The sequence below is a fragment of the Trachinotus anak genome, unplaced genomic scaffold (assembly GCF_046630095.1).
Source record: "Trachinotus anak isolate AG129_WGS33_773 ecotype Australia unplaced genomic scaffold, CSIRO_AGI_Tana_v1 ptg000021l, whole genome shotgun sequence".
In the NCBI taxonomy this organism is placed as follows: Eukaryota; Metazoa; Chordata; class Actinopteri; order Carangiformes; family Carangidae; genus Trachinotus; species Trachinotus anak.
In genome coordinates, this window is record NW_027273872.1 from 4808599 (window position 1) to 4834844 (window position 26246).

The 26246-nt window shown below is 41.5% G+C and overlaps 2 protein-coding genes across 5 annotated transcripts; both read right to left on the reverse strand.

Annotated features, from left to right (window-relative positions):
• Positions 1 to 14: 14 nt before the first annotated feature.
• sfxn5b (sideroflexin 5b) lies at positions 15 to 10164 on the reverse strand. The gene is made up of 14 exons (XM_071457446.1): positions 9859 to 10164; positions 6258 to 6326; positions 5661 to 5738; positions 5407 to 5433; positions 5244 to 5298; positions 5125 to 5150; positions 4934 to 4987; positions 4626 to 4682; positions 4354 to 4419; positions 3708 to 3798; positions 3216 to 3331; positions 2893 to 2978; positions 2243 to 2360; positions 15 to 2006 (listed from the first exon to the last, which is right to left on the reverse strand). Exons 1-14 carry the CDS (start codon positions 9913 to 9915, stop codon positions 1929 to 1931), a joined length of 978 nt encoding a protein of 325 aa, XP_071313547.1. The 5' UTR covers positions 9916 to 10164; the 3' UTR covers positions 15 to 1928.
• Positions 10165 to 10961: 797 nt separating this feature from the next.
• rab11fip5b (RAB11 family interacting protein 5b (class I)) lies at positions 10962 to 26238 on the reverse strand. Of its 4 annotated transcripts, XM_071457441.1 has the most exons (7): positions 25751 to 26236; positions 22545 to 23489; positions 19462 to 19991; positions 18373 to 18982; positions 15186 to 17678; positions 13793 to 13928; positions 10962 to 12487 (listed from the first exon to the last, which is right to left on the reverse strand). In XM_071457441.1, the coding sequence occupies exons 2-7, from the start codon at positions 22922 to 22924 to the stop codon at positions 12227 to 12229; spliced, it is 4410 nt and encodes a 1469-aa protein (XP_071313542.1). In that variant the 5' UTR covers positions 22925 to 23489; positions 25751 to 26236; the 3' UTR covers positions 10962 to 12226. The 4 variants fall into 4 exon arrangements, with proteins under 4 accessions (XP_071313542.1, XP_071313545.1, XP_071313544.1 ...); XM_071457444.1 differs by lacking the exon at positions 15186 to 17678 and having other exon boundaries at positions 25751 to 26238; XM_071457443.1 differs by lacking the exon at positions 22545 to 23489 and having other exon boundaries at positions 25810 to 26235.
• Positions 26239 to 26246: the final 8 nt, after the last annotated feature.

The following is a 26246-nucleotide window of genomic DNA, read 5'->3' on the forward strand; positions in this document are numbered from 1 at the left end:
TTCACAAGAGAAAGTAAATGGAGAAAGAGTATTTATTATATATTTTCAAATAATATAGATAAATGTTTCACATTGTTCGACTAGCAAACATTTAATAAACTTGTAGCAGTAAAAGTAGCCTATTACACAAGGAATTAAAAATACTAGTTCATCATCAGAAGTATAATATATAGGTTACACTTTTATGTGTAAAGTATTGTGCAAAAGAAGTAATTCATTAGGAATACAACAGTGGTTTAACAAAGTCAGTAGTAGAGTACAATGCCCTTTAAGGAAAGTTAATATACAGTATTTGGATACTGTAGGAAAAAAACGACAAGACAGTGGAGTGCTGAGTGTTTCACATTATTTGGGTTGAAATACCTGGCAAGTAATCAACTGTAATGTAATAGTTTACAGTAAAAAGCATACAGTACAGTCTCTGACAGAGGGGCTTCACATTGGCAATATTATTCCATGGTGATTAATTCATCATTATTATTATTCTGTTAGTCCCTCATCAGGAAGTTTATCATTATACTGAACATATCAGCACCACAGCCTGGTTAGTGCAGAGTTTCTCCACCTTCAGGTGTATTAGCTTATTGCAGATAAATCAGTAGCATCATGTTTTAAAGCACCCGAGTGAAAAACTTAATGTAGGTAAAAATTATATTATTATCACTATTGTTCTAAAACATGCAATATTGATCAGGCTCTAAAACAGGCCCCTGTGCCAAACTCTGAAAGAGCTTCAGAGCTGGAGATTTAGGAAAACGGTTCCCAGTATATGGGTCAGGACCCCTGCAAGGGAATGCACAATTTATTTCACAATTTTATAATATTTTACCTCTGTTGTACTTTTTAAAAAATGAATCAAGTAAAACAGAGAGAAGGATCTGTGTGTTTCTGTGACATGTCTAACCTGTGACAAAGGACTGAAAGTGGACATAGTTTTATTTGCATGGATCATGATATAAAAGGCTGGAAAACACTGATTTAGAAATATAGATAAATCTGTTATTAGCTGATTGTGCAGGTCTGGTGATGTGAGGACTTATGGATTGTATTAAACCAGCTGAAATTAATATTCTTATATTAACAATGGAGAACAAGGTTCGTCTTATTGCCTCATTGTTTTTTATTTTCCAGCCCACAACTCTACTGTTTTGGTTCAGTCTTCAGCAGTTTTTTTGTTTTGGACAAAGGCTCAGATAAATGTTCTCTGCCTGCTGAGCAGTAAATCACAAAGTTATCAACCAGCTGCTGAACACAGTGGAGTGCAAACAAACAAAAAGTGACTTATGGACTTCAGTTCATTCGCTGGGCAGAAACTCCAAATAAATAACGTTGCTCCATATCTGCTGGATGTGTAAATAGGCAACTGTTTGCTTACACGTTTGCAATATCATGAGGTCCGCCACATGAAAAAGCTGATCTTGTGTCAGTGTTGTGTTTACAGCTTGGTTCTACTGCCCCCACGTGGACAGAAAGCCAGTGATTGCAGGTTTAAACTGCATTTATGAACCTTTGTCATTGGTTCCTCAGAATATACTTGAGCAGCCATAACTATATGAGGGAGGGAAACACTGAGTTGTATATATTAAAATAATTTTATCAATTCTAAAAAACTGATTTTACAGTAAATATATAATCATTTCTATATACAGAGCAGCTTCCTTGTTCTTGAAAACAGCAAGGACAGAAAAATGTGTCCCTTTTTCAAGTGTGGAAGAAACCATGACTCAGTAATTGCTAGGATCAAAAAAAAAAAAAAAGGTTTAGAAACCCTGGATTAGTACACGACGATCTACAGGCTCTGCTATGATACTGCAGCAGATTGTGGACAGGAGGAACCTTACTGTAGGTTCTCCCTGACAGATATTCACAATGCCACCTCATTTCCATCCTCGTTCCCTGTCCTCTGCTCTCCCACACCATGCCATCCATCATAAACCCTTGTTGTAGGTCACCACTTTGCAATCTGTTGCCATGGCGATCTCCGGCTCCAGGCGAGACACCTCTATCTGCAAAAGCACACGAGAAACTGAATTTAGCTCCACGTCTCTGTCTTTGAGCCTTGAAAAATCATTTTGACTTTTAATTAGACGAGGGAAGAGACATCTGGAGTGAGAAGTAAATACAAGGTCGTGGGGTCGGGGCTGTGCATGTCAAGTGGTGTATATGTAATTTGAATTTTTTTTTCCAGCTGCTCCCTCAGCCATCTGGCCTTGGATCAGCAGCAGAGGAGTGTATACTGTACCTGAGACATCTGTGGGAACAGGCTGATGGCCACAGGCAGGGAGAGGCCGAAGGTAACCAGGCACACAACGCTGTGGATGGGCAGCAACAATCTGCGGTTGCTCTGCAGGAATCGCAGCCTACACGAGTCAAGACAGTGATAAAAGGAAATGTGAGCCTGTGCGGATCGATCCCGGATGACTACTGCGAAGCCAGGCGTTATTTTTAGATCTGGAGAAAAACATGGTGTGCAGATTTGAGGGAGCTATTTCGCACAATTAGTGGGTGTGAGAGTTTCAATTATGAGTTTAATGAGTCAGACTGCAGATATCTTCTTTTATTTAATTTGACAATGGAAATGGAAACTCTATTTTTGTTCAACGCTGTATTATTAGATTTCATTATATATTTTTATATATATTTTTTGCATTTGGTTGTAGTGACCTACAAGTACGTCTGAAAAAATACTGTACATGTTTTCTGAGGATTCAAAAGAATACATTAAAAGGCATCATACTGGGCTCCGGGACCCTATGATGGGAATTTTTCACTATTTACTGACATTTATGGATCCAGGGATAACACAGATATTGAGAAAATAATTGTTGTTTCAATCCAAGTTAGTCAAAAAAAAAGAAACAAAACACAACAACAATATATTTCTGTACCAACCTCTCTAGGTAGGACATGATGATGGGGGGCAGGACGAAGATCGGCATCGGAAGGACCACACGTGTGAAAGCAGTCTCTGTGATTGCCTGGGGAAAAAGAGGAGCACATTGTGCACACGCTTCATTTCAAACAATGCAATGAGTTGGATTTAATTTTCTCTCTTTCATGGGATCAGATGGGAGCTGAATTACAGGAGTCGAGCAGGAAATTATGCTTTTTCTCCATTAGCAGCCATCATATTCTCAATACACTGCAAAACTGTGCAAACAAATTCAATGCAGCCAAGTCACCGAGTACACTGAGTGTGCTGAAAAGGCACTCACATGTCTTGCAGCGATTTTGGAGGATCCCACCACATTTCCATTGTTGTCCAGCACATCAATACCTTCAGACAGCTCATTGTGTCTCATCAGACCCACGTTACAGATGTTTGCACTAGCTGAGCAGGGAGAGAAAAGCAGCTTTTACCATTTTTAAAAAAATACATTTCCACAAGACAAGAACAAATGCTGAAGCCAAGAAACCCAGCTACAGATCAAAAGAAGAAATTCCTTTAAGAAATAGTCTAATTAAGAACAAAGCTACGCACAAATCTTTAAATACACTGCACAAATGTAGTGGTGTTAGAAAAAATAGCATCATAAAGTTCTGTTGCTGTGCAGCTCATTGCAGTGAAACACTTAAAAAATTTGGCAAGTTCTGAAAAATGAGTTTGTAACATATGAAATTTCTGGTGGGGAAAAAAATGATGATGTTGCGACTCCATCCACCAGAGGGCCACATAATGTAAAGTAACTGACACACAGGGGCCTCACCTACAGCTGGGAAGGGGACAAGTCTCTGTATTATCATTCTGGTGGCAGGGCTCAACTTGTTAGCCTTCTGAATCAGCACATTTAGCCCCACCTGGAAGACACAAATCAACTTCAGTGTGACAAATAAATATATATACACATCAGGTCAGTCTTAAAGAAAGATTATCAAATTAATTTCAAAACCAGTTCCATTAATTTTTGTTTTTAACAATTAATATGACATAAAACTTTTTTTGCCTTGTCTTTTTTTCTGAACAGTAAAATTATTCCTATCAGTAACTTTAGTTTTGTTATTACTAAAGGTTTAGGTAGGAGAATTGTACTGCTAAATGTATCCCAAAGCAGAACAGAATTACCAGCACTACTAAGTATATGAACATGTATTTATTTGTTATTTGTCAATTTTGTAATGGCACCTGCATTGGCTAATTTACAATCCCACAATCAATTAATAAAGATCTATTTAAGAACCAAAAATCTCCAAAAATATTACTACAACTACAACTTCTGTACAGTGCAGATGCAAAGCTGCTTATGACTAAATTTGCAGCTCTCAGACACAGGCAGGTAACATTCAGAAATCTAAAATCTTATTTCTCCATCCTGAAAGACAATACTGATATCACTAAATAGGAATCAAACTCACTGCAATGGAGACAGCACTAGTCACAGCTCCTACATAGCCTTGAAGAAACTTGGATGTTGGTGTAGGCTGAAGAGTGATGAAAGAAATGTAGTGTTACAGCTTTTATACATTGTTTACTGTCAGACTGCTATACTGTAAACTCTCTACTGGGGTCTAGGGGTCTAGATGCCAAAAACACAAGTCAAAATCTTAAGCAAAAATGAATAATTATCTTTTTTTTAGATGTTTTGGGGAAACTAAAAATCTAAATATCCACAAGGAGCGGTTCCTACCTTTGTGGCGTTGCGGTTGGCATAGTTCACACAAGCATTGTGACTCTGGTTCAGCCACTGTAGGAAAGAATGAAGGAAATGAGGAGGGATGTGGGTTAAAAAATTAACATAGGTATGACAGACGGAGGAAGGAAAGAAGAGGAAGGAGGAAGATAGATAGATAGATAGATAGATAGATAGATAGATAGATAGATAGATAGATAGATAGATAGATAGATAGATAGATAGATAGATAGATCGATATGTGCTTACCAAGTGTTCAAAATGTAAATGCAATGGTTTTACAGTATGCATGTTATTTACAGTACCTGCCATATAATGGTAGACACCACAGTCTGATTTGGGAGCAGAAGGCCAATGACCTAGATGAAACCAGGGAATAAGAGCTTATTTCTGAACAAAATAAGTCCAAAGTCTCATTTCATCTTTCCCCAGACATGACCACGTGCTATGAAATGCGTGATTAACATGTGCGATGTGATTTTCATGTGGGACTTACAATTGGTGTTCCAAATGGTACATAACCTGCACAGTGGGAACATGATTTTCAGAGTAAAAACGATGACTAAATGGACCGACTTGAACAACTTCAGCAAAGATCTTCATCTGAGGTCGTACCTGACATTCGAAATGGCATGAAGATCTTCTCTCCTGTGTCTGGATGAATGATGGCCTGCGTGCAGAGAGCATGGCATCATCCTCATGCTGCCAGGAGCCCACAGGCTTGAATGTATGGAAGTGCAGTTAACCTCGGCTCACTTACGACTGGTCACTCACTTACCTGCTTGATCTTCTGGGCCTCCCACAGCTGCACAGGTACCATGCGGCGAGGGTAAAAAGAAAACCTATTAGTAATCATAAGGTTTCCAGCTTTCTTTGTTTTTGAAAAATGGGTAAGAGAAGTTCATTAAGTCAGGTCTTTTTATTATGATCATTGTGTGTTCCTACAAACTTTGCTTCCTTTTGTTGATACTGAATCTGGATTTCCTTCAGGAACAGATGTTCCCACATCAAACTGCAGCATACTGCACTCACCTGAAGATCCGACACTCCAGGTGGAAGCGTGCCATGTTTATAATCATCCAGGAGTTTGATGCATTCTTTTAACCGTTTCTACAAGCAAAGGAAAAGGGAAAAACAGAACGCACTTAGACTAAGAATGTATGAATGATTTGGCAGTTTGGCATGTTTTGACATTTTCTGATACCAATAACTGCATTTTGATGCTAATTTTCTTTTATTCTTTTGTTGAGAAATATATACATCTTTATCTACAAACCCATTTTTTTGTCATTAACAAAAGGAGCCACAGTTCTCACATGTTTAGGGCTGCAACAATCAGTGATTTACTTTATCTATTAATCTACCAAATATTTTGTAAGTTTATAATTTGTTTGGTCTTTAAAATGTCACAAAATAGTGAAAAGTTCCCAGAGCCCAGTTTAATTTTTGTTTAGTCTGTAAGACGACCTACAGCTGTCAGTACCTCACTAATAGATGCATACACAATGTGCATTTCACAAAAAATCAACAATGCTCATAACTGATTAATCATTTTAGTTGTTTTTTTTTTTTGTCAGCTGGTTCCAGCCTCTCAAATGTTACTATCTCCATCCTTACAGAAGATTTTACCTCAGACACAAACAGGGTGCTGGGGTCAATGACGTCTATGAAGTGCCTCAGACGACCGAGGAAGGAACCCTGGAAAAGACAAAGTTAACACAAAGTTCATTCTTAGTGTCAGAGGACACAATAATAACAACCAGCCTCGTCTCTGTTAATGAATAATTTCCCCTCTGAGCTGATTTATTGCTGCTCATTGTTTTATCTGTTTCTCACAGCTGCTTTGAAATAGTAGAAATATAAAGGTAATTTATGTGTTTACAATATCACAGGCCAGAACAGTTTATTGTTTCATATGTGTAGAATATAGCTGTACGTGTAGATGTGAAAGGCTTTTATCCACAGCACCATAGTCAGGATGTCAGGAAAACTGCTCAACTGCTACTAAATTTCATCACATCACATTAATAAATTTAATGGTTCCATTATATTTTAGCTCCTGATAAACTGTGTAAATGTTGATTTAAAGAATTCTGCTGGAGAAATACATTTTATTTTTACTTTTTTCCCCCAAACTGTCACATTTAGAGACACTGACTCTAAAATACATCAGTCAGCCTTTAAAAAAAATTAGTAAGCAACTTCAACTCCTTCCCAGATCATTAACTTCCCAGAAACAATTCTGAGGACATGACCTCTGTGCCTGCAGTGGTAGCTGCCGCACAGCCCCGGACACCATCTGTGATAACTGTGATTCAGTCAGTTTAAATTCCCATGCTGGACAATGAATCAGTGCCGTCTCAGTTCACTAAATGAAGACCATGAGATGCAGCTGAAAGCACTGGCTCATTAGTAAATAGATCTGAGATTCTCGTACACAGTATACAGTATTGTTCCCAAAGGTCAAGAAATGAACGTCATGCAAACATCCTTGCTTTTTGCTTTTTTGCCAAGAGTTACATTAGATGAGAAAATCGATGCCGCTCTAATGTCTGTTCGTTAAATTCAGCTACAGAAAGCAGCTGGTTAGTTTAGCGTAAAGACAGGAGACAGGGGGAAACAGCACCTTTAAAGCTCAGCCTCATTGTCGTTTTCCACAGAGAAGGCAAATAAGTGCATTTCCCAAAATGTCAAACTATTGCTTTAAGTTAAAGTTCCTAAGACAACCAATCCTTACTTGATCTATTTGCTAAACGAAGACAGTGAGATGCAGCTGAAAGCTCCAAAAAGGCCATTTGAGTTAAGCCTCTCCTCACAGTATCTTATCACAGGTCAGCAGTGAAACATCCTTTCACAAGTTTTAATGAAGAAAATGAATAAATTCACACTTCGAAATGCCAATAAAAGCAATACTGAACTGTTATATGGCCCAATGAAACCCAATACAGCTGAAATGTAAAAGCAAAATGTGCCTTTTGAGGAAAACTCCTAAGAAAATGACTCTGAGCAAGTTTACATTTAGCGAACACATTTTTCCAAGTGAGGCTTGGAGCTGCTGGTCAAGCGCTCTGTTTTCTGTTCCCTTCCCCGTCTACATCAGCATGCCAATTGCTATGTATGTGTGCCAGCAGTCTGAAAAGGCCCAATAGCAGTCTATGCCAAGAGTCTCTTTGGCAAACCAGATGGACGAAAGCATGGCAGCTTCTATCAGATTCCCTCTGAGACATTTAGCAGCTATGAAGGGCAGGAGACACAGTGGAAAGACAGTGGAACCGACAAATCTCTGTTTGAATTATCTCTCCAGCTCCGGGTCCTCACTGAAATGACTGGAAACAACCTTTGGTCCTCCTACAGACTGTCCGTAACACCACGTCTCTGCACTGTACGTCTCACTGTTTTCTGCCAGCGCCGCGCCTCCATCACAGCCACGTCTCCTCCTCTGACAGGCCTTACGTGCTGCAGTGCTGTTTTGTAAGAGTGGGGTAGAGAGAGGATCCATGTGAGGAGCCCGCTTTAATTATGCATGAGTTTCAGCTCCCTGGAGAGTACACAACAAGGCTAGCGAGAGATGGAGTGCCGGCAGAAAGCACATACAAACCAAGCAAGATTCATGCTGATTCAAGGACTGGCCTAATTTTAACCGCTTTGACGCAAGGAATTGAAAGTATTACAGCACCTTTATCAACTCAACGCCAACCTCTGGGTGCTGATGGAAAAATCTAAAAGATTGCAGGGGCCATATTTAAAAGATTTCCCACTAGAGGAACTATATATATATACTGTATAAGCAGTGCATCAGCGATAGGAGCTGACAACCAAGGATGAATTACTGTCTGCCTCAGAATGATCCGAGAGTGATTTGTGATGATGATCTCTAAGATAAAGACGAGGGGTGTTAATAAACTGTCATACAGACTGTGAGCTTTGCAGTATCCTGTGTTAATTGGTGTGTTCATGAATGGATTATGAAACAATAGATCCCTGGGCACAGACATGTAGAAGCCCCCCCACCCCTCCTACATAGAAGCAAGACACCCAGATTATCTTTTCTGTGTTTCTCTGAGGTTATTTTGCATCTCTGAGATTGTTTTTTTGCATCTTTGTGTTTGTTTTGCATTTCTTTGTAGTGATTTTGCATCTCTTTATGGGCGTGTTGTATCTCTTTCTGTCTGTTTTGTGTCTCTCTGTGGTTGTTCTTGCTGTAGTTTTGCATCTCTGGGGTCATTCTTCATCTCCTGGTACTTGTTTTGCAGCCATGCCATTTGTAGTCTCACGGCCGCTTTTTGTTCCTTTGTTGTTTTGCAGTTTTTTGTTCGATTGACTTTCCAGCAATAAATGTCACTTCACACAGAGGCTCCCTGACCCAGTTGACACATTCAGTAATTGATCCGTGGATGCGTTTTGGCACAATATGTGACAGAGATTTAGGATTTTTGGGGCTTTTTGGAGTTTCCATGTAGTCAAGCTTGCATCTTGCAGTAATATCTCTCATCAGTGACTTATTTACAGTGTGAGTGTGGACTTCACTCTGTGCAGCACCACCAGGTGAATCATTTCCTGGAAGCTGCTGTCTGAACAAAGAAGCAGCTCCCTCTGTTAATGCGCTATCCGAGCTAACGTGAAGGTCACATCATCTTTGTCCAGTGCAGATTCATTTCTGAGGACGACAGCTTGAGTAATGGGCTCCAGACAGTCAGTCCATAAAGCATCCTGAGGAAAAAAATAAAAAACATTTGGGGTGTAGAAGTGTGATCTGGACTGGATGGAGGATAATGGAGGAAGTGATGCTGTAGATTTGGAATCAGAACTATCCAACAGCAGTGATTTTAAAGCCTAAAGTAAAAAGAGAGAGAGAGAGAAGGAAAACAAATGCAGTTTCACGTTTCTCGCCCCTCAGATCGCATCTCGGCTGCAGATCTGCACACTGACAGGATCTGTCACGGAGCAGCGCCGAGGAAAGATGCTGCACACTGCCGACAGGCGATGATCTCTGCTGGTCAAACTGTGATCAACTCGGAACTAGTCTCACCATCAAGTCGAAAGTTGCTGCGCTCTTATAAAACACAACAAAGAATCGGGTCGTTGATCAAAGGCAACTTTCGCTACAAAGTGTCAGGAGCCGGAGCCGGAGCCGGGGCCGGAGCGGAGCCGGAGCCGGAGCAGGGCGGAGGATGGGGCTGTTTTTCACCCGAAACCCCCCAGAAACAAACAGGCATGAGCGGAGACTTACCTGGTCGTATCGGGGTCTTCCGAGCTGGAAAGCAGGACATGCTGCAGATTCCGCCATGACACCGAACAACTTATTTATTAATGAACTGACTCATGAACGGATCTTCAAGTGGAGCGAACTACACTCAGTGTGTAACTAGTGAAGCGATGAGCCGCGACGTCTGTCGGGATCTGTAGTCTTCTCGTCAGCGGTAACACTGGCAAAGTTGAACCGCATGACTACACATCCCGATTAATCGATAGGGTGAAAGCTGTTGCATAACCGTTCGGGTTGATCTGAGCAGAGAAATCAGTTGATGCACCCATAGGTGTCAGGTTGACCAGATTAATCATTGGACCATGTGCAGGGGTGTGGCCTGCAGGCAGAGGAGGTGTCAGCCCGGGACCTCTTTCAGGAGCATGTGTGACTTAATTAAAATTAAAGAACCTGGAGCAAACACACCTGATGTCTGTCATCTCACTGGACACTTCCATTATGCTCCTGTCCTACAGTGGCCAACAGCAACAAACTGCTGCTTATAAATTGACCAAAGTCTAACAGTAAAATGTGCATATAATAACCATCATATAGTACCTCTTATCCATGATGTGCACCTTAAAGTACTGTGAAAAACATGCACAACAACAACAACAATACAGAAAAAGAAAGGTGCAGAAAAAAAAATGCCTATAAAATAACACTGTATAAAACACACAGCAGTGTGTTCACAACTTCTTTTAAAGTTATTTATACACTCAACATTTACAGTACTGTACTTTATATTAATCACATTTTTAAATTACCACTGCTTAATTTCAGTACATACATTTTATGTCACTTTATACTTTTTACTCCACTGCATTTATTTGACAGGTGAAGTTATTGATAAGGTTTAAGATTTTACACACAAAACAACATCTAACAGTATTTAAGTTGGTAGAATTTGCTTCACCTTAAACAGCTGCAACAAATGTGAAAAATAAAAGACAAAAAAAGAAAAACCTGAGACCGTACTGATGCTGAGTCTAAACAGGAAAGATGCCAAACCTCCTGGGTCTGAACAAAACACAGCGTGTTCTGTTATATTTCACCTCAGAGCAGAGACAAGCCAGAGTCTAACAGTGTAAAGGAAAGCCGTCGACATTTATTGGAAACCCAACAGACTCCATTTACAACAAAATCTCCAATGACCAGTGCGACTGCTCAAGCTGAACCCGCAGGTTTCCACTCACACGCAGTGAGGAGCATCCTCTAGTGGAGAGAAGTGAGCTTTGCTCCAAACACACCACACACACAGGTCTGAGCAATCACACGCCAGAAACTTTGATTCATGTGCACTTTATTTTTATTACAGTACAGTACTGCGGTCATGTAAAGCATTGCAAGTAGCTACACTGGTACTAGAGTGGTATTAGAGAATATATTATCATGACAAAAGTATTTGATAGAAATAACTTATAACACTCTTATTTACTGCGTCGATGCTTTGTTATTTCTACAGTTAAATGCTGCTTCTTCAACAAAACAAAAATTGCAGGATGGACAACAAAACGTAAAAATATATTAAAACATTCTTGTTGCTTTAGTATAACAAGGAGAAATAAGAATTTGAGGAATTGAGAAACAAAACAAAAACAAGTCTTCATCCTCTTTAGTCTTTTCTGGCACAGACATGAATGTTGTTTTTCGCTTATCATACAGCAATGTTGATGCAGAAACATCTCTTTTTGGAGTATTCACATTACAGAGCAGCATTTTATGATGGGTTGCTGTTTTATTTGTAGCATTCTTTAAATTCTACTTGAAAATATGTAATTAACACAAGTTAACCTTTGTGCACTTGGTATTTCATAAAACTATTTGAGAATTGAAAATCGTGTGTCAAAATGCTGCTCTTGCAGCTCTGCAGCTGCAATTTCAAGGTTACTTGAGCTAACGTCATATTCTGCCAGTGGAAATACTTTAATCCCTGAAGAGCACATTTAATGCACTTCCAAAAAAGGGTTTTTCCTTAGCCTGTATTTTCTCTTATACATTTGTGAAAGCAGTGAGATTGAAGTTTAAACAGACAGCAAGCTGACTACCTTCAATCATTCTAGTAAGCGTGGGTAAAATAATCATTTGCATCTGCTTTGATTGAAGCTTTTCGCATAGTAATTTTTTTGTCTGTGTCAAATTGAGATAGAAACGAGCATGCACGTTGGGTAACATCAACAGGGCAGTATTAGCAGTGAGAAGACCTGGATGATTTGTGGAGTATTTGTCTGACTGTAATTGACTCTTGAACAGTTACTCCCAATCTTCAATAATAACCCTGTTTTGAAAACACTCGACAATTCTAGACGATCACATATTCCTGTGGGATGAACCATGCAGTCTAGTGCTGTGTTCACTTGTGTCTGGTTCGCACTTGAAGCAGCGTGGGTGTCTGCTCCATGATCCGCAGTAAAAGATTGTCGATGTAGTCCTCCAGGTCTCGAACCTGTGCCTTGACCTTTTTCAGCTCGGCCTCACATTTCTCCAGCTGCGCCTCCTGGTGCTCCGAGGCCGCCTGCTGCTTCTGCATGTCCATCTCCTGCTGCAGCAGCAGGGAGATCAGCTCCATGTTGGTCAGGTGCTGGTACTGAGCCGAGGTGTCTACGGTCGCCTCCTACGAGAGAGGAACAGAACAGATGTAGGAGGTCATTCAAAGGCTTGTCAACGCTTTTTCCTCAGGTACTCGTCAGTCTTATTAGAGCTTTAGAGGTGCTGGTAGGCACCTTCAGAGACAGCCAGGCTTGCTGTTTCTGGTCTTTATGCTAAGCTAGGCTAACTGTCTCCTCGCTGTAGCTTCATACTTAACACACAATCTATGAAAGTGGTATCAATCTTCTTGTGTAACTCTATGAAGCTATTCCTTCACGTGAAAAATGTGACTGGAACGACTGTGTACACGATATCAAATACCTCACTCTGTTGGAAAGTAGAACAGGCACATTTTTCAGTTGCAGGTGGAGAAATTGAAGGAAAACAATGAAGTCATCACACCAGCTATGCTCCTGCAGTGTTTTTATTAACACCATTTGCAGTGCTGGTGTTGATAATTGCTCATGGAGGCATTAAATAGGCTGTGGACTTAATGGCCTTTTGTGATTCACTGTGACATATTAATAACTTCATTCTTCTTCTGTTTGCACACACTGAGACTCACACAGCATTGTGGGTAACACTTGAGAATTGACTGTGATTTTTTTTTTTCAAATCCTACTTGCCACAGGGGTGACATAATGAATGGTAATGGTAGCCTGCACACCAGCTCTAATCTACACATTTTTAACACTCAACGTTAATCATGTCAAAATATAATGTAACCAAATATTATATATGGTAGTTATTAAATATGGCATATTTTATGTATAAAGTTACTAACAGACGTGAATGTCTTATTCAAACCCACCTCAATAATTACAGAAATGTGCAATATAGAGATCCTAAAAGCAAAACCAGTTCATGTTAGTATTAAAGGTAATAAACAATTCTTCACTGTTGTTCGTTTTCAGGTTGGACTGATGGTGGCACGACTTGGAAACTTTCTCCTTTCATCCTCCTTTAACAGCATCAGAATCCAGCCATATCACTGTTACAGAAACAGTCCAAAGTGTTACAGAAGAAGACTAGAAACATAATTTTAGGAGCTGAAAACTCTTATCTGGGCCAAAAAATTATGTCACACCAGAGAGGAATAATGGGATCAGCATTTCTCTCCCCAGTGTTGAAAATGACCTCAGGCTAACGGGGAGCTGGTAGGTAGCAGCTGCACACTTTCATGTTTTTTTAATCTTTCCTATGGTGGACTGTTCAAGTCAGTTCATATCACTATCCCAGTTTTTGCCTGAATAATATTCCTTGCAACATTTCTGTGAAGGGCAAACAAGCAGGGGCTGAGAAGGACTTTTTGTTTTTTGTTTTATGGTACCTGACTCCTCTCAGCTTCAGCTACCACCTGGTGGGCCATGCGTCCAGGGTGGATTGTGTACTTGAGCTTCTCCAGAACCGAACGACCCTCCTTCTTCTCTGATTGGCTGGAGGTTAATGGCTTCACTGGATGAGGTCTGCAAAGTAAAGAGGTCAGCACTCACATTCCAACATGGATATATTGAATGTTTGCTGCAAATGCACAACTTTGTTACTGTATTATTTCAGCTCATCCAGAACTTATGTCTGAACTGCACATATATTTCTTGAAATAGCTCATTGCATCAAGACAAACCAGACAATCTGACTCTGGGAAGGAATAATAAGCACAGCAGGAAACACTTAAACGCCATCCTCTGTTCTTTGAGCCTCAGAAACAGCAGCTCTATCGGTCAAATTTCAACAAGAAATTTGCTCAAATGTAAGTGCAGTGACTCGCTTGCCACTGGAGGTTGAAATCATATTGGGGGGGGCACAGGATTTATGTTAGAAAAACAGCAAGGGAATGTTGAGAAAGAGAAAACTAGAATACAACTAGAATACAAATTAAACCTACATTGTGATTGCAGCAGAAAGAAAAGCTGGGTTCCTGAGATAACTTTACTTTTTTTTGTATTGCTTTTATAATTGATACGTTCTAAAAGTAGATGATTGAAGGGCTGAGCAACAGCAATTTTATGGGTCTTTGTTTGTTTGTAAAATACAAAAGCACATTTCTACCCTAAATGTGAAGTTTTCTCTCCTGTATCTAAATAGTAAGTACATTTAAACATTTCTTTCCTGGGACCTGACTGTCCTCTACTCATTCTTTTGTATATATCATAGGTACAGGCTTCACTTTTTACTACTGGAAGCCATTCATCTAAATCTAAGTCGAAAAATGACACAAACTCTAACCGTGATGACTCTCTCATGCTCTATATTCTAGCACAATAATTTATCCCCATGGGAGTCATGACACTGATTTATTTGCTTAGTAAGTCTAGATATTCTACTATCTGCATTTAACTGAAGCTTTCATTAGCAGGTGGCCAAACTAGCAGTAAAAGTTTAGGTGGAACCATGTGTAAGAAAACAACAAATTACAGTCGCCAACAAGAGACTGAAGCATGAGATGAAGAACATAAATGTGAAGCAAAACCAAGAACAGTGCACAGCAGTTATCATCCAAACACTTTGGATGAAAAGGCAGAACTTATAAATAAACACACAAATGCATTCAACAGCAAACAAGCCAGGCCAGCAGTGAACAAAGCAACCAGAGCAACGAAACAAAAAGAAATACCATTTACTGTAGGTGTTCTGTAGTGTATGTGGAAATCTCGTCTGTTATTCCAAGTTACCACAGCTTGTAAATACCTACATGAGTCAACACCTAGTGTGAGGATTCTCACCTGCTCTCCTGATGGGGCAGGTTGCTAGCTGGCTGTGTCTCCTCAGGCAAAAGTGAGTGCCGTGCATCGACCAGGGGCTGGTCAGTGGTGGAGGTGGTAGAGTAGGAGGAGGTGTAGGGGGCCACAGTCAGAGTAGTGCTGTCTCCAGCACTGGGCCCCATGCTTGAGGGATGTATGGAGGGGCAACAGACAGGGGTAGGGTGGAGCTTGGCCTGTGCATCAGCGGACAGGGAGAGTGCAGAGGGGGTGGAGGCAGAAGAGGGTTCAGGCTCTTGCAAAGATTGCCCAATCTTTGATTTTGAAGGGGTTCTGAGGTTTGGTGCTACTTTTGCATGGAGGTCTTCAAAACTGATCTGTGATGGTTTTCCTGTTACACAGTTTTCTGGAGGGAGAGACGTCGTGTCGTCTTTTGAAGATATTTGTGATGTTGAAGTGGTGCTATCCATTTGCAAATTTGTCTGTTTATCTAACGCCAGTAAGGAAGAAAGAGCTGATTTAGTGGGCTGATACGACAATGGTCCTTCACGGACCTGTGAAATGTTTTGAACGAGGGACAACAACTGTTCAAACTCTCTGTCTTCACTTCTGCTTTGGCTGTTTGGGCTGCTACTGCTGTTCTGTCGGGAAACTCCTTTAGGTCTAAAACGTGCACTAACCACCCCGGAAAACAACTCTGTCTGCTTAAGTGTGGCTAGCTTAGCTTGTGGATTTCCATTATCATCAACGTCCTTCTGTGTCTTTTTAAAACCATTATCACCTGTTGTCTGATCTCCTCTGGAATCAGTTTCAAGATCGGATGAATTAGATGTTTGATTTTGTGATGACAACTCAGCGTCCTCTCCGCTGTTTACCCTGGAGTGACCGTGTGGTGCCACGTTATTCAGCTCGCATTGACAGTCTTGGCAATTGTCTTGGCAAGCTGCAGACAGTTTGCACAGTTTACCCGAAGAAGCAGTTACTGCAAATGAAGAGTCCATGTCAGATATGTAGGTATCCTTTAAAGTGAACATGTCCTCAGGTGTGGTCTCCTCGTGGTAAACAGCCGTGAGGGAATTTTCTGTTGGTTGAGGGAATATCCCACCTAAACTGTTGATGCCTTTGAGAGTGTCAACTACCTCGGACTGTGAGGAACCATCAGAATCAATAAAACTAAAGTCTAAATTATTCACATTCATGTTCAGGTCTCCTAAAGTGAGTGAGAAAGACACGTTATTGTTGATGCATATGGTTTCAGTTGGATTAGACTCTATTGCCTCCTCTATTGGACCAGAAATTGTATCTAGTACCTTTATGTCTGGGTTTGGGGAAGGAGTAGTTGACATGTTCAAAAGGTCTGTAACAGATATCTCGCTATCAAGAAGCATTTTAGGTCCCGAGTTGTTAAATGTGACGTTATTTCCAGCAGTTTCCTCAGTGTTCAGTGACAAACGATGACTGTTTACTTTGGGTTGTCCAAGGTTTCCTCGACACATGCGTCCATACAAGTCTTGCTCGAACAACATCCCTCCCCAGCAGTCGGTTTCATCTTCCAAAGGTTCATATTTGAACTTTCTGAGCTTCTCTTCAGAGATGAGTCCTGGAGACGTGACGTTTGTGTACGGTTGGGAAGGGACACTGAGAGAGTCAGAGGCCTCGCTGCTCGTGTGAGGGTCTGGAGATACACCGTTTCTTTTGCATTCACCTTCTCTTCCACGCTGTAGTGAGGCCACACCGGTCTGTGAGAGGAGGTAGGCTTCTTTATGGACCGCTAGCTCCTGACCTCTGTGCAGCCAGCCATCAGAGTAAATCTCATTCACTGAAGTCCGTAAAAGTCTCCTTGGGGGCAAAGGTGGAGGCTGCTCCTCACACGTTTGCAGCTCTTGTGCGTTATTTTTGCCACCGTTATTAACTGGATAACTACGTCTATGAGATGAAGGCTGTTTCTGAGGAAGACTCCCTTTAGGTGAGTTGAGCCTGCTGGAGGCAAAAGCATCAAAAAAGTCATCCCATTCTCCCGCACTCTCTGACATGGAGCGAGGCGCTGCGTGGTTATGGGAGTTAGGTGCAGCTGCTTTGGGTAATAACGCAGGGAGAGATATCTGTCTGGCTACTGGCCTGGGGCGCTCCCGCTTTATGGAAGCCATATTTGTAGCATTAACATCACGAGCAGGGCTGGGTGTGTAGGGCTGGGAGGGCAGAGTGGTGTAGTGAAAAGGGGATGAGCCAGAAGAGGAGCAAGGCGCAAAAGGAGGGGACCTCTGCGACTCTTCAGCTATGAGCTCCTCAAAGAAGGGATTGCGCTGCATACGTGGTAGGAAAGGGTTGGAGGGAGAGATGGGAGTCGAGGAGGGAGAGGACGAGGGAGTGAAGGGATTGGACTGATTGCAGTCATCAGGTGAGACATGAGCGGAGGGGGAGGCAGAGGGAGAGGAGCGCTGATGGGGGATAGGGGTGAGAGGAGGGAGGGGATGGGGTACATCTGAGCTGCTTTCTACCTTAGGAGAAACTTCCAGCCTGTGGAGGAAAATAGGGCACAATAGTCCTCTTAGTTAATGATGTGCCAGGTTACCAAATGGCGAACATCTTTCTTACACAAACACAACAGACAACTAAAACACTAGTTGGTTCCACAACAAAGCGTTTGGCTCAACTAACTTCACTCTAAACAACAGCAGATATAAAATTGGCCAAATGACAGAATTATGGAAACAGTAACACAAATTAAAAAAAAAAAGAAAAAAAAAGAAAAAGCAAAGCACATCTGCAAAATAATCAAGCAAAAAATAAATAATGCATTGTAGCCATTCAAGACCATCTGCGCTGGCAGTCATTCTGTTGGGTGAGCTCATAAAAACATGGAATGATTTTCTTCACATCCTTGTGCGAGAGCATTTTTCTAAACCACAGTGACATTGCATCTTTCATTGAGAAATGTAGACACACACTGGTGAAGAAAATGGAAATGCTGGAGTGCTACTTGTGGAAAATATAGTATGAGATGATGATACAGCGTGGTTGTAAAATGGAGAAAACCATGAGCTAAATCAATTCAATTTTCAAATGAGCAGGGAGGAGAGCAAACACAGAACTCAGGACACCCAACTGAACACAAGGCGTCCCATGTGCCGGTGGTTGTGCCTGGGATACAAGATACATTGATCAAACATGGTGGAGCCCAGAGGCGAGCCTGTAAATGACCCTGACTCACCTTGGCTTGTTCTGGGAGTCACCGGAGCCAAACCAGCCTCTGAGCCTCCCCTCAGACGCTGATGCAGCCTGGTTCAGGTCTGACTTAGCTGGGAGAGAATCACTCCTCCCTCCAGAGAATAACGTCTTTCGTAGCTTCCTCCCTTTTTCAGGTGAATCAGCAGCAGAGGAGACGATGGGCATTGCCGCCTGCACGGGGCGACCCCCTATCTCAGCTTGCTGAATTGGAGGCGACGATACCTGACCATCCTTTTCTTCCTCCTTTTCCTCTTTCTTCAGCTTATCAAAGGACCAGCGGCGACCCTCAGCAAAGGAACTTTTGTCCTCACTTCTCTTGGTGAGGTTCTGCAGGGAACGGGAGAGCGGGGAACATTTCTCCAGCAGGACCAGCTTGGACGGGATGGCTCCTGAGCTCTTTGGAGTCGACGGCTCAGAGTCGTAGACATGGCTTCCATTTATACACAGGGAAGACTTGGACTGAGTCATGGTCTGACCCTTGAGAGACTCCATTGCGAGATTTGTTCGAGGGAAGGCTGTTGTGATCTTGCTAGCTTCATCGCTGAAGGCTCGCTTGTGTGTGAGAACCTTTGTGGTGTGCTGGCTGGTGAGCACTGTTGAAAAGAAGCAAGAACTGGGTTAGAAAAATAAAAAATCAAATGTTCCAAGGTTCTGTCACTTTACATGTGGTTATTTGATCAACTGTTAATATAAAAATATCAGTTAGTGTAACTTTGAAAAAAGCTTTTTATTTCACAGTAGAGCATCACTGCTTTTGCTAATATCAACAGATGATTTCAGCTTATTAGAGAAAACATTGACATCGGTGTATAAGTCAGTGTAACTTTTTAATGGAGGTACTACAGAAATCTTAATGCAGTGTCCTGTCATCAGTTAAGTTACTAGATATTTTCTGTGTGAAAAAACACCCCTGTTCTTTCTTTAATTTCATAAAATTAAAAGTGGTCTTCAACTGCAGTGAGGTGACCCACCTCTGCTACACAACACTGTGGGAAACCCTGACCTATTAGTGGGCAATTCCTACAGTCCCCAGCTGGTATTTCATACATGTGGAAGTAATTCCAAAGCTTACCTTTTTTTGCTAAATCTGTTTCTCCATAGTGTGTGTCCACTCTCACTTTGCTAGTGTAGATGGGGGAGCTGGGAGGGTCTGACAGCAGATCCAGACTGGGTGGAGGGCCAGGGTTATCACTGGCCATGGAAGACACACTACTCTCTGAGGCCAGCGATGAGCATGACCTGGTGTCAGACGACTTGCGCAGCTTTCCTTTGAAGAAATCTTTCATCTTGCTCCTCTTCTCCTCTGCTATCTCCACATCTCGTGACTCCACCACCGGTCCGCCCTCCTCTCCAAACGGCTGCCCCAGAGATCCTGACAGGGCGGCATAGCGGCCTGGCACAATGGCTGAGGAAGACTCCATATCCCCCCTCTTCCTCCCTGTGACGCGATCCTTGAGCTTGCCAAAAGCAGAGCGAGGCTTGTCCTTCATGGTGAGGTCGAACATACTGGCTGTCATGTTGTTGCGGGTGAATTGGACTGTCACCTGAAGTTGACCACGTTCCTTTTCTTTCCTTCCTGCCTTCGAGTTGAGCTTGAACCATCTGCAGAAAGACACAACCTTATATTACTGCTTTAAATGAATACATTACTGTAGCAGTTGTGTATGAAGTGTACTGCTTTCTGTTTAAAGCTCAAATCAGAGGTTGCATGTGTGTGTGTGACCATACACTGAAACCGAACGATCAAAAACAAAAAACATTGATTTCCCTCTGGCAATGCTTTTCATATATTACATAATCTGGAAGTGCTGTTTGGGTGATTGTACTTTGAAAAGTCTTTGAAAACAAACTGTTTCACAAGCCTCAGAGCAGGAAATCTCAAACCAAATTCCTGAAAGTCCACCCACCTACACCTGGTGTGTGTGTGTGCTGTATATAGACACGAACAATATGAAGTGTCGACCAATGAAATTCTGCCTCCTACGTCCTCTGAGTGGACCAGAGAAAGTGTTAGAGAGCCAAAACTAACAGCAGGAATCCAGTGTGAGATTCACCGAGCGCACAGAGAGAGAGAGAGAGAGAGAGAGGGCGGAGAAGCCACAATTAAATCCAGATGTGATGTATTGCTCTACTCTACTCTGCTCTTCACTGTTTTAGGTGGAAATATTTCACATTTTACTGGTGAGTTCTGTTACGTCAGCTACAGCCCAAAAATAAGGCAAATTAGATAAGAGTCAGATAAGAGCCACGTTTTCAAGATGCACTACGACAGTAAACAAAAAAGCTTCAGTGTGGAGCTCAGTCACATATCGAGATAATCAGTTTGCTGAGTTCTAAGAAGAATTCATAACATTCAACAAGTGAAATAAGTCACAGGGTTAAGTTGTAGTGAATTCACACTTTCATGCAGTTTAATTTGAAGTTAAACCTGAATCCTGCTGATTGTCAGGAGGATATAACTTATCTGAACGAGAAGTTATTGCTGTGACAACTAAATCATATATAAAGATTATTCTGAACAACACACAGGATAAAATAAATGTGGGCACATCTGCCATGACATACACTGATATACATATACTGTATTTATATTCCAATGTATTTTTTTGAAGACACAGAAGCAGAGATGAATGGGATTAGATTGGTTTTGACTGAATTAGTATTAGCTCTCTTTATCTTTCACTTGGATTGAGTCCATCATCTCTTCCCCAGAGAAACGCTGTGGTTCTTCAGCTCAGCCAGCTGAGCTTCATCTGAGCCACTGGGTTTTTGTTTTGTCCACACAGCAGCTCCACATCTGATAAAGATTATATAGAAAACTAAAACTCAAATCTATAGGAAAGGTTCTGAAAGTTGTCTGCACAGTATCATGCCAAACTCAATGTAGGACTCACATTCCCAAATTCAAATCCAAATCTGCAATGAATGACTATGTGAACTTATTTGTTGTACATCACTGTTTATTAAACTGTATGAGGTTAACAGCTTCAGTCACGTTAAACCTGTTCAAATGTGTCTCTTGCCTCTGAATGACTCTGTATGTCTGACTGTATATACCTGTGTGTATGCAACTCACATTTGCACTTACTGTGGGGAACCTAAACCACACCATAAAGACTAAACTACACATTTTCAGCACTAATTAATTGTGACAGACATGCAAACACCCAGTTAGAGTGCACTGGCTCTCCATTCATCTTAATAAGTGCTTTTACTTGTTTCAGGAATTCTCACCTTGCATGACCAACATTTTTGCTACGATTTTCTACCTCCCTACAGTTTTCAAAGCTGAATCTAATGGGCCGCTGGTGACAAAGACCACATCCCTTAACTATTTATATCTGAGCTAGAACACCATGTATGGGTTTCAATCTCACTTTTGAAAGCCACAGAATACATACAGGAGCATAGTGTGGGATGATATTCACTAGTTCAGATGTTTTTTGGATAATATGGGTACAAGAAGCATATGTGAGGAAAAGACAAAATGTCCTGTAAGCTGTTAAAACTGTGCTATACATGTTAAAAAACACATATTGCTCAGGTCCAGACATATTAGCTACCAAGAATGAGTTGAATAGTGGGACATTGTGCATAAAGATGGAGGCTTTGTGCAGTTTCCTCTGTGGAAACTGCATCTCATCTTGTTGATTTGCAGTGCATTATGGGTCTGCTCCTGGAATAGCCTAAAGGATATCAGTGTGAATTTTAAAGATATCAGTCTAGAACTAATGAGCCTTTTATCCATTTTCAGTTAAAAGCATTGCTGATCCAAAACACTGCCACATCTGTGCATGCTTCCTTGTGGGAAGTTATCACTGAGACTAATCAGTCAACTCAGCTGCTGTATTTTGGGTCTTACATGAAGCACATGGTTGATAATTACAGTGCACTATGAGGAGATTGTCAAAGCAGGATCAGCTGCATGTGGAAGCTATTCTCAAAATACCGAATTCATTTAGTAATTTGGGGACAGGTTTCTACAGCTCTACGTGGAAATCTGCATGCCATTCTCCTGTTAAGTTTACTATATAATATAGTCTTATCTGGGTCTGACATAAAAGCATGACACATCATTTCTATCCCATGTGTGAGCAGGAAACTGCATGGTTCGTCACGTCATGCAGGATGCATTAAAATTCAAACACAACCTACTCATCTCTTGGACACATTCCGTCCTGAAATATCTTATCAAGAGGAATGATGGTTTGACCGAGAAACACGTCCAGCCCGATCAGCACCCGGTGCATGACCGTGAGGACCAGGTCCCCGCTCCCCGGGGGGTAGGCGCTCCGGCCGCCGTCCTCCAGGATCCCGGGGAGCAGCTCGAAGCAGCATTCTTCGTTCCACTCGGGCACCTCCGCCTTCTCCACCAGCCCGGTGGTGTACTTCTCCTTCCCCACCTGGATGATGGTGTAGAGGTAGCGGCTGCCGTGCTTGCCCTTGGTTCGCAGTCCTCTTGCGCGGAGCACGGTGACATTCACATGAGTCGGCACCCACCGCTGATCATCGTCCAGATCTATCAGCGACATCATGTTTGCAGCGCTGCAGCCTGGATGTGTCCCTAAATACCGGTGTCTTCACTCAGGCGTCCTGCCACTCGAGTGGGAGATCATTCCCCCTTCACGTTGCGCCAGTGTCCGTTCTGCGCAAGAAAATACCTCTGCAGAATATCTCCAAAGTCCGCCGGAGCCTCTGAGGGTTTACCCGAGGTCAGTTTTCAGACGGCAGACGGGGCTTATGAATGCCGTTTCCCAAATTCAATCAATGCAAACCGAGTTAAGGGTTTGCAGAAATCCTCCGTGTCGCACCAGTTCGTTTTACTGTCCGAAATCTGCTCATTGTGTTCACGGCCCGCCCTCCTCCTCCTCCTCCTCCACCACACCACCACAGCAGCAGGGCCCGCATACGGTGAGAGAGGTGCCGCAGAATTAAAGAGAAACACCCAACCGGACCTCCAGCAGATGCTCCGTCACCCGGTCTGCTGAGGCGGCAGTGAGTGACCCGGGGGGGGGGGGGGGGGGGGGGCACTGGTCCAGCAGCTTCTCCATGTTTACACATCAGGAAAACCACGCTGTGTCTGAAGTTTCAGGGCTGAACCTTGCATGAAAAATTATTATATATGAAAAATTAATATATAAAATATATTTCGTTAACTACAGCTTTTTTTTTTTAACAATTTCCTGCAACATATATTGAAGTAAAACTCACTAGAAAAAACAGAGGTTAATAAATGACTTTTGGATACATTGAATAATTTGATTACTCAACATCGTTTTTTTTATTTGAATGATTGACTCTTAAAGATGATTAGTCATTTGCAATTCAGAGTTTTATTATAGGCAGTTCAGTGTAGCCTATAGCTACGCTTCTCCTTTTTCTGGACATTAAAGTAAATTACAGTAAGTCTATTACTGACAGCTGAGAACAGTTTTCACTGACTCACTACATCAGGCTACTGTTATTTCTGCAACTACAATGACACCTGGTGGAGATCAGTGACAGTTCACTACTACTACAGGCCCCTGTAACAAAAAGATAGCACAGATAGATAGATAGATAGATAGATAGATAGAAATATGATGCAGCTTCTACATAACAGAGTATAAAATAGTTGAAATGGCCTCAAACTCCACCAACGACATCATAAATGATTCTGTAGACAATCTTCACTGCCACTAGATGACACAATGGACCACCGGATTCAGATTAGAACTGCTGAAACATATTTTCTTTTCAAAATATAAAGGTAATTTATCCTCATGAAAAGTAGTGCCTTTTTCTAGATCCAATGAGAGAATCCCAGGAAAAAATGAAAGTGTCTGGGAGATACACGGTGACAAAAACTAAAGAAAACTATTGCAAATGATGAAAACTTATATAAAGTTATATATATATATATATCAGTAGCATTCATGAGGAAAAGAGGATGTAATGTGTCAAGGTGGTCATGTAGGACATGGAAGAGATGGCACATCATGTGGTGTCTTTGCCTTGAAGGTGAGTGTAACTAATCAAGCCAGCCTAAAGGAGCACTACACATTATATATATTATACATAACTGGTTTGAAAGGTTATATCAAGTGATTAGTCTTTGATTTTCTTTATTTTTTTTCTTTTGAGTGTTTTTAATCAGTCTACATGTTTGGCTGTGTAATCAAATGCTAATTAGCTATTAGATGCTTATGAAATAATCTGTTCTCATCAGTTTGCTGAGTGTATTGAGGGAAAGGTCATTACCTTCAAGACAAGGTCAAAAGCTGTAAACACCCTGAGAGAGGAAACTGACACCACTCTCCCCCATGAACCTTGTGTGTTTCCCTGTTGGCTCATCATTTACTTCTTATTTAAGTGGCTTGAAGTACATGACGGTGTTTTTCGTTCAACAACAAAAAAGTTAACACTACACTTTACTCTGTACTCAGCAGCGCCACCAACTTTATATTAAGCAGATATGTAAGGCACTGTAAGTGTAAATATCAAACTCCTTTTTGTGTTTTTATAGAAACCTTTGAGAACCTTTGCCATCACCGTGGATTTGAGGGGACAGATGACACACAGTGGGTAATGACATCAAATCGAATATATCAGGAGTATGACGTACACTTTGCAGCTTACAGAACTGTCATCATTACTATATATTAATCTCATGGCTAAATCTGACAATACTTACCAGGATTTAAAATCCATTCTACTAGTATGGCAGTAGTAACACTCACAGTTAAACAGAAGAGATGTAAGCACTGTGAAAAATGACACTTTAAAATGAAACTTTATTTATATTATTATTTATATACATTTTCAGATTGCCTGTGACAACTGTAATAGTTGGTACCACCATGGCTGTGTGAGGAGTCCAGCACTGGATGAGAAGTACCTTTGTGCGCTATGCACTAGACTTTTATTCTGAGAGAGAAATATATTTAATAAATTTCAGTTTGTTCATAATCCTAATACATTTTAATAACCTGCAGTTGGATCAAACTATATTTCTGACTGGTTACTGTATCATCCCACCTGATTTAAGTGAGAGGTACAGTACATTTCCCTCTGTGGTGGCAGATAACAATTCTCAATGTTGCTTATTTTTCTGCTTTAGCTTACTAATGTGAAGTACATACACATAGCATTTCATCTTGTTTTAAAAACCAGGGGATGCAGCATCAAGTAGTGTCATCCACATTATAATTTAGGCTGCCTTGTCTTATCAGTGTGAATTACATAAACATAACATTTCATCTTGGCTTAATAAAAACCAGGGGATGCAAATACCGGTGGCTCCAAAATCTGCCCTGCTAAATAATGCACCCCCTGTATAAATAAAGTTTTCGATTTGCCTGTGCGCCGCCATTTTTATTTACCTCCCGCGTCTCCATCTGCGGCTCCTTTTTGGCGCGAACCGCGGCTGAGGGAGTCATACCTGCGTCCACAGCCATGTTTGCCGCAGCCTCTCTCAGGCTTTCCTTCCCCTAACTTAAAGCTCTTCCGAAGTCTCTGGCTCCTTCCTCTCCGTCTGTCCTCTCCTCTCCTCCTTCTTCACTCTCCTGCCGCGGTAGTAATCACAGATATCCAGCTAGCTAAGTGGCTAACTCACCGACGAAGCTAAGCTCGCTTTTGAACGGACCGTCGACTTATTTTCGAAGTGACTTCTGACACCAATGAAGCGACAACAGGAAAGAAAAGAGGCCGGAGTTTACTTCTAGAGGCACTTGGGATTATTTAAGCAACACAAATGTACAACACGGCCAGTTTAACAAAGTAAATCCTAGGAAGACACAATTACTTCCGCAGATGAAACCAAACTTGGATAAAACATACGATAGGTCCGCCCCCCCTCTCCCTCTCCACCAATCACAA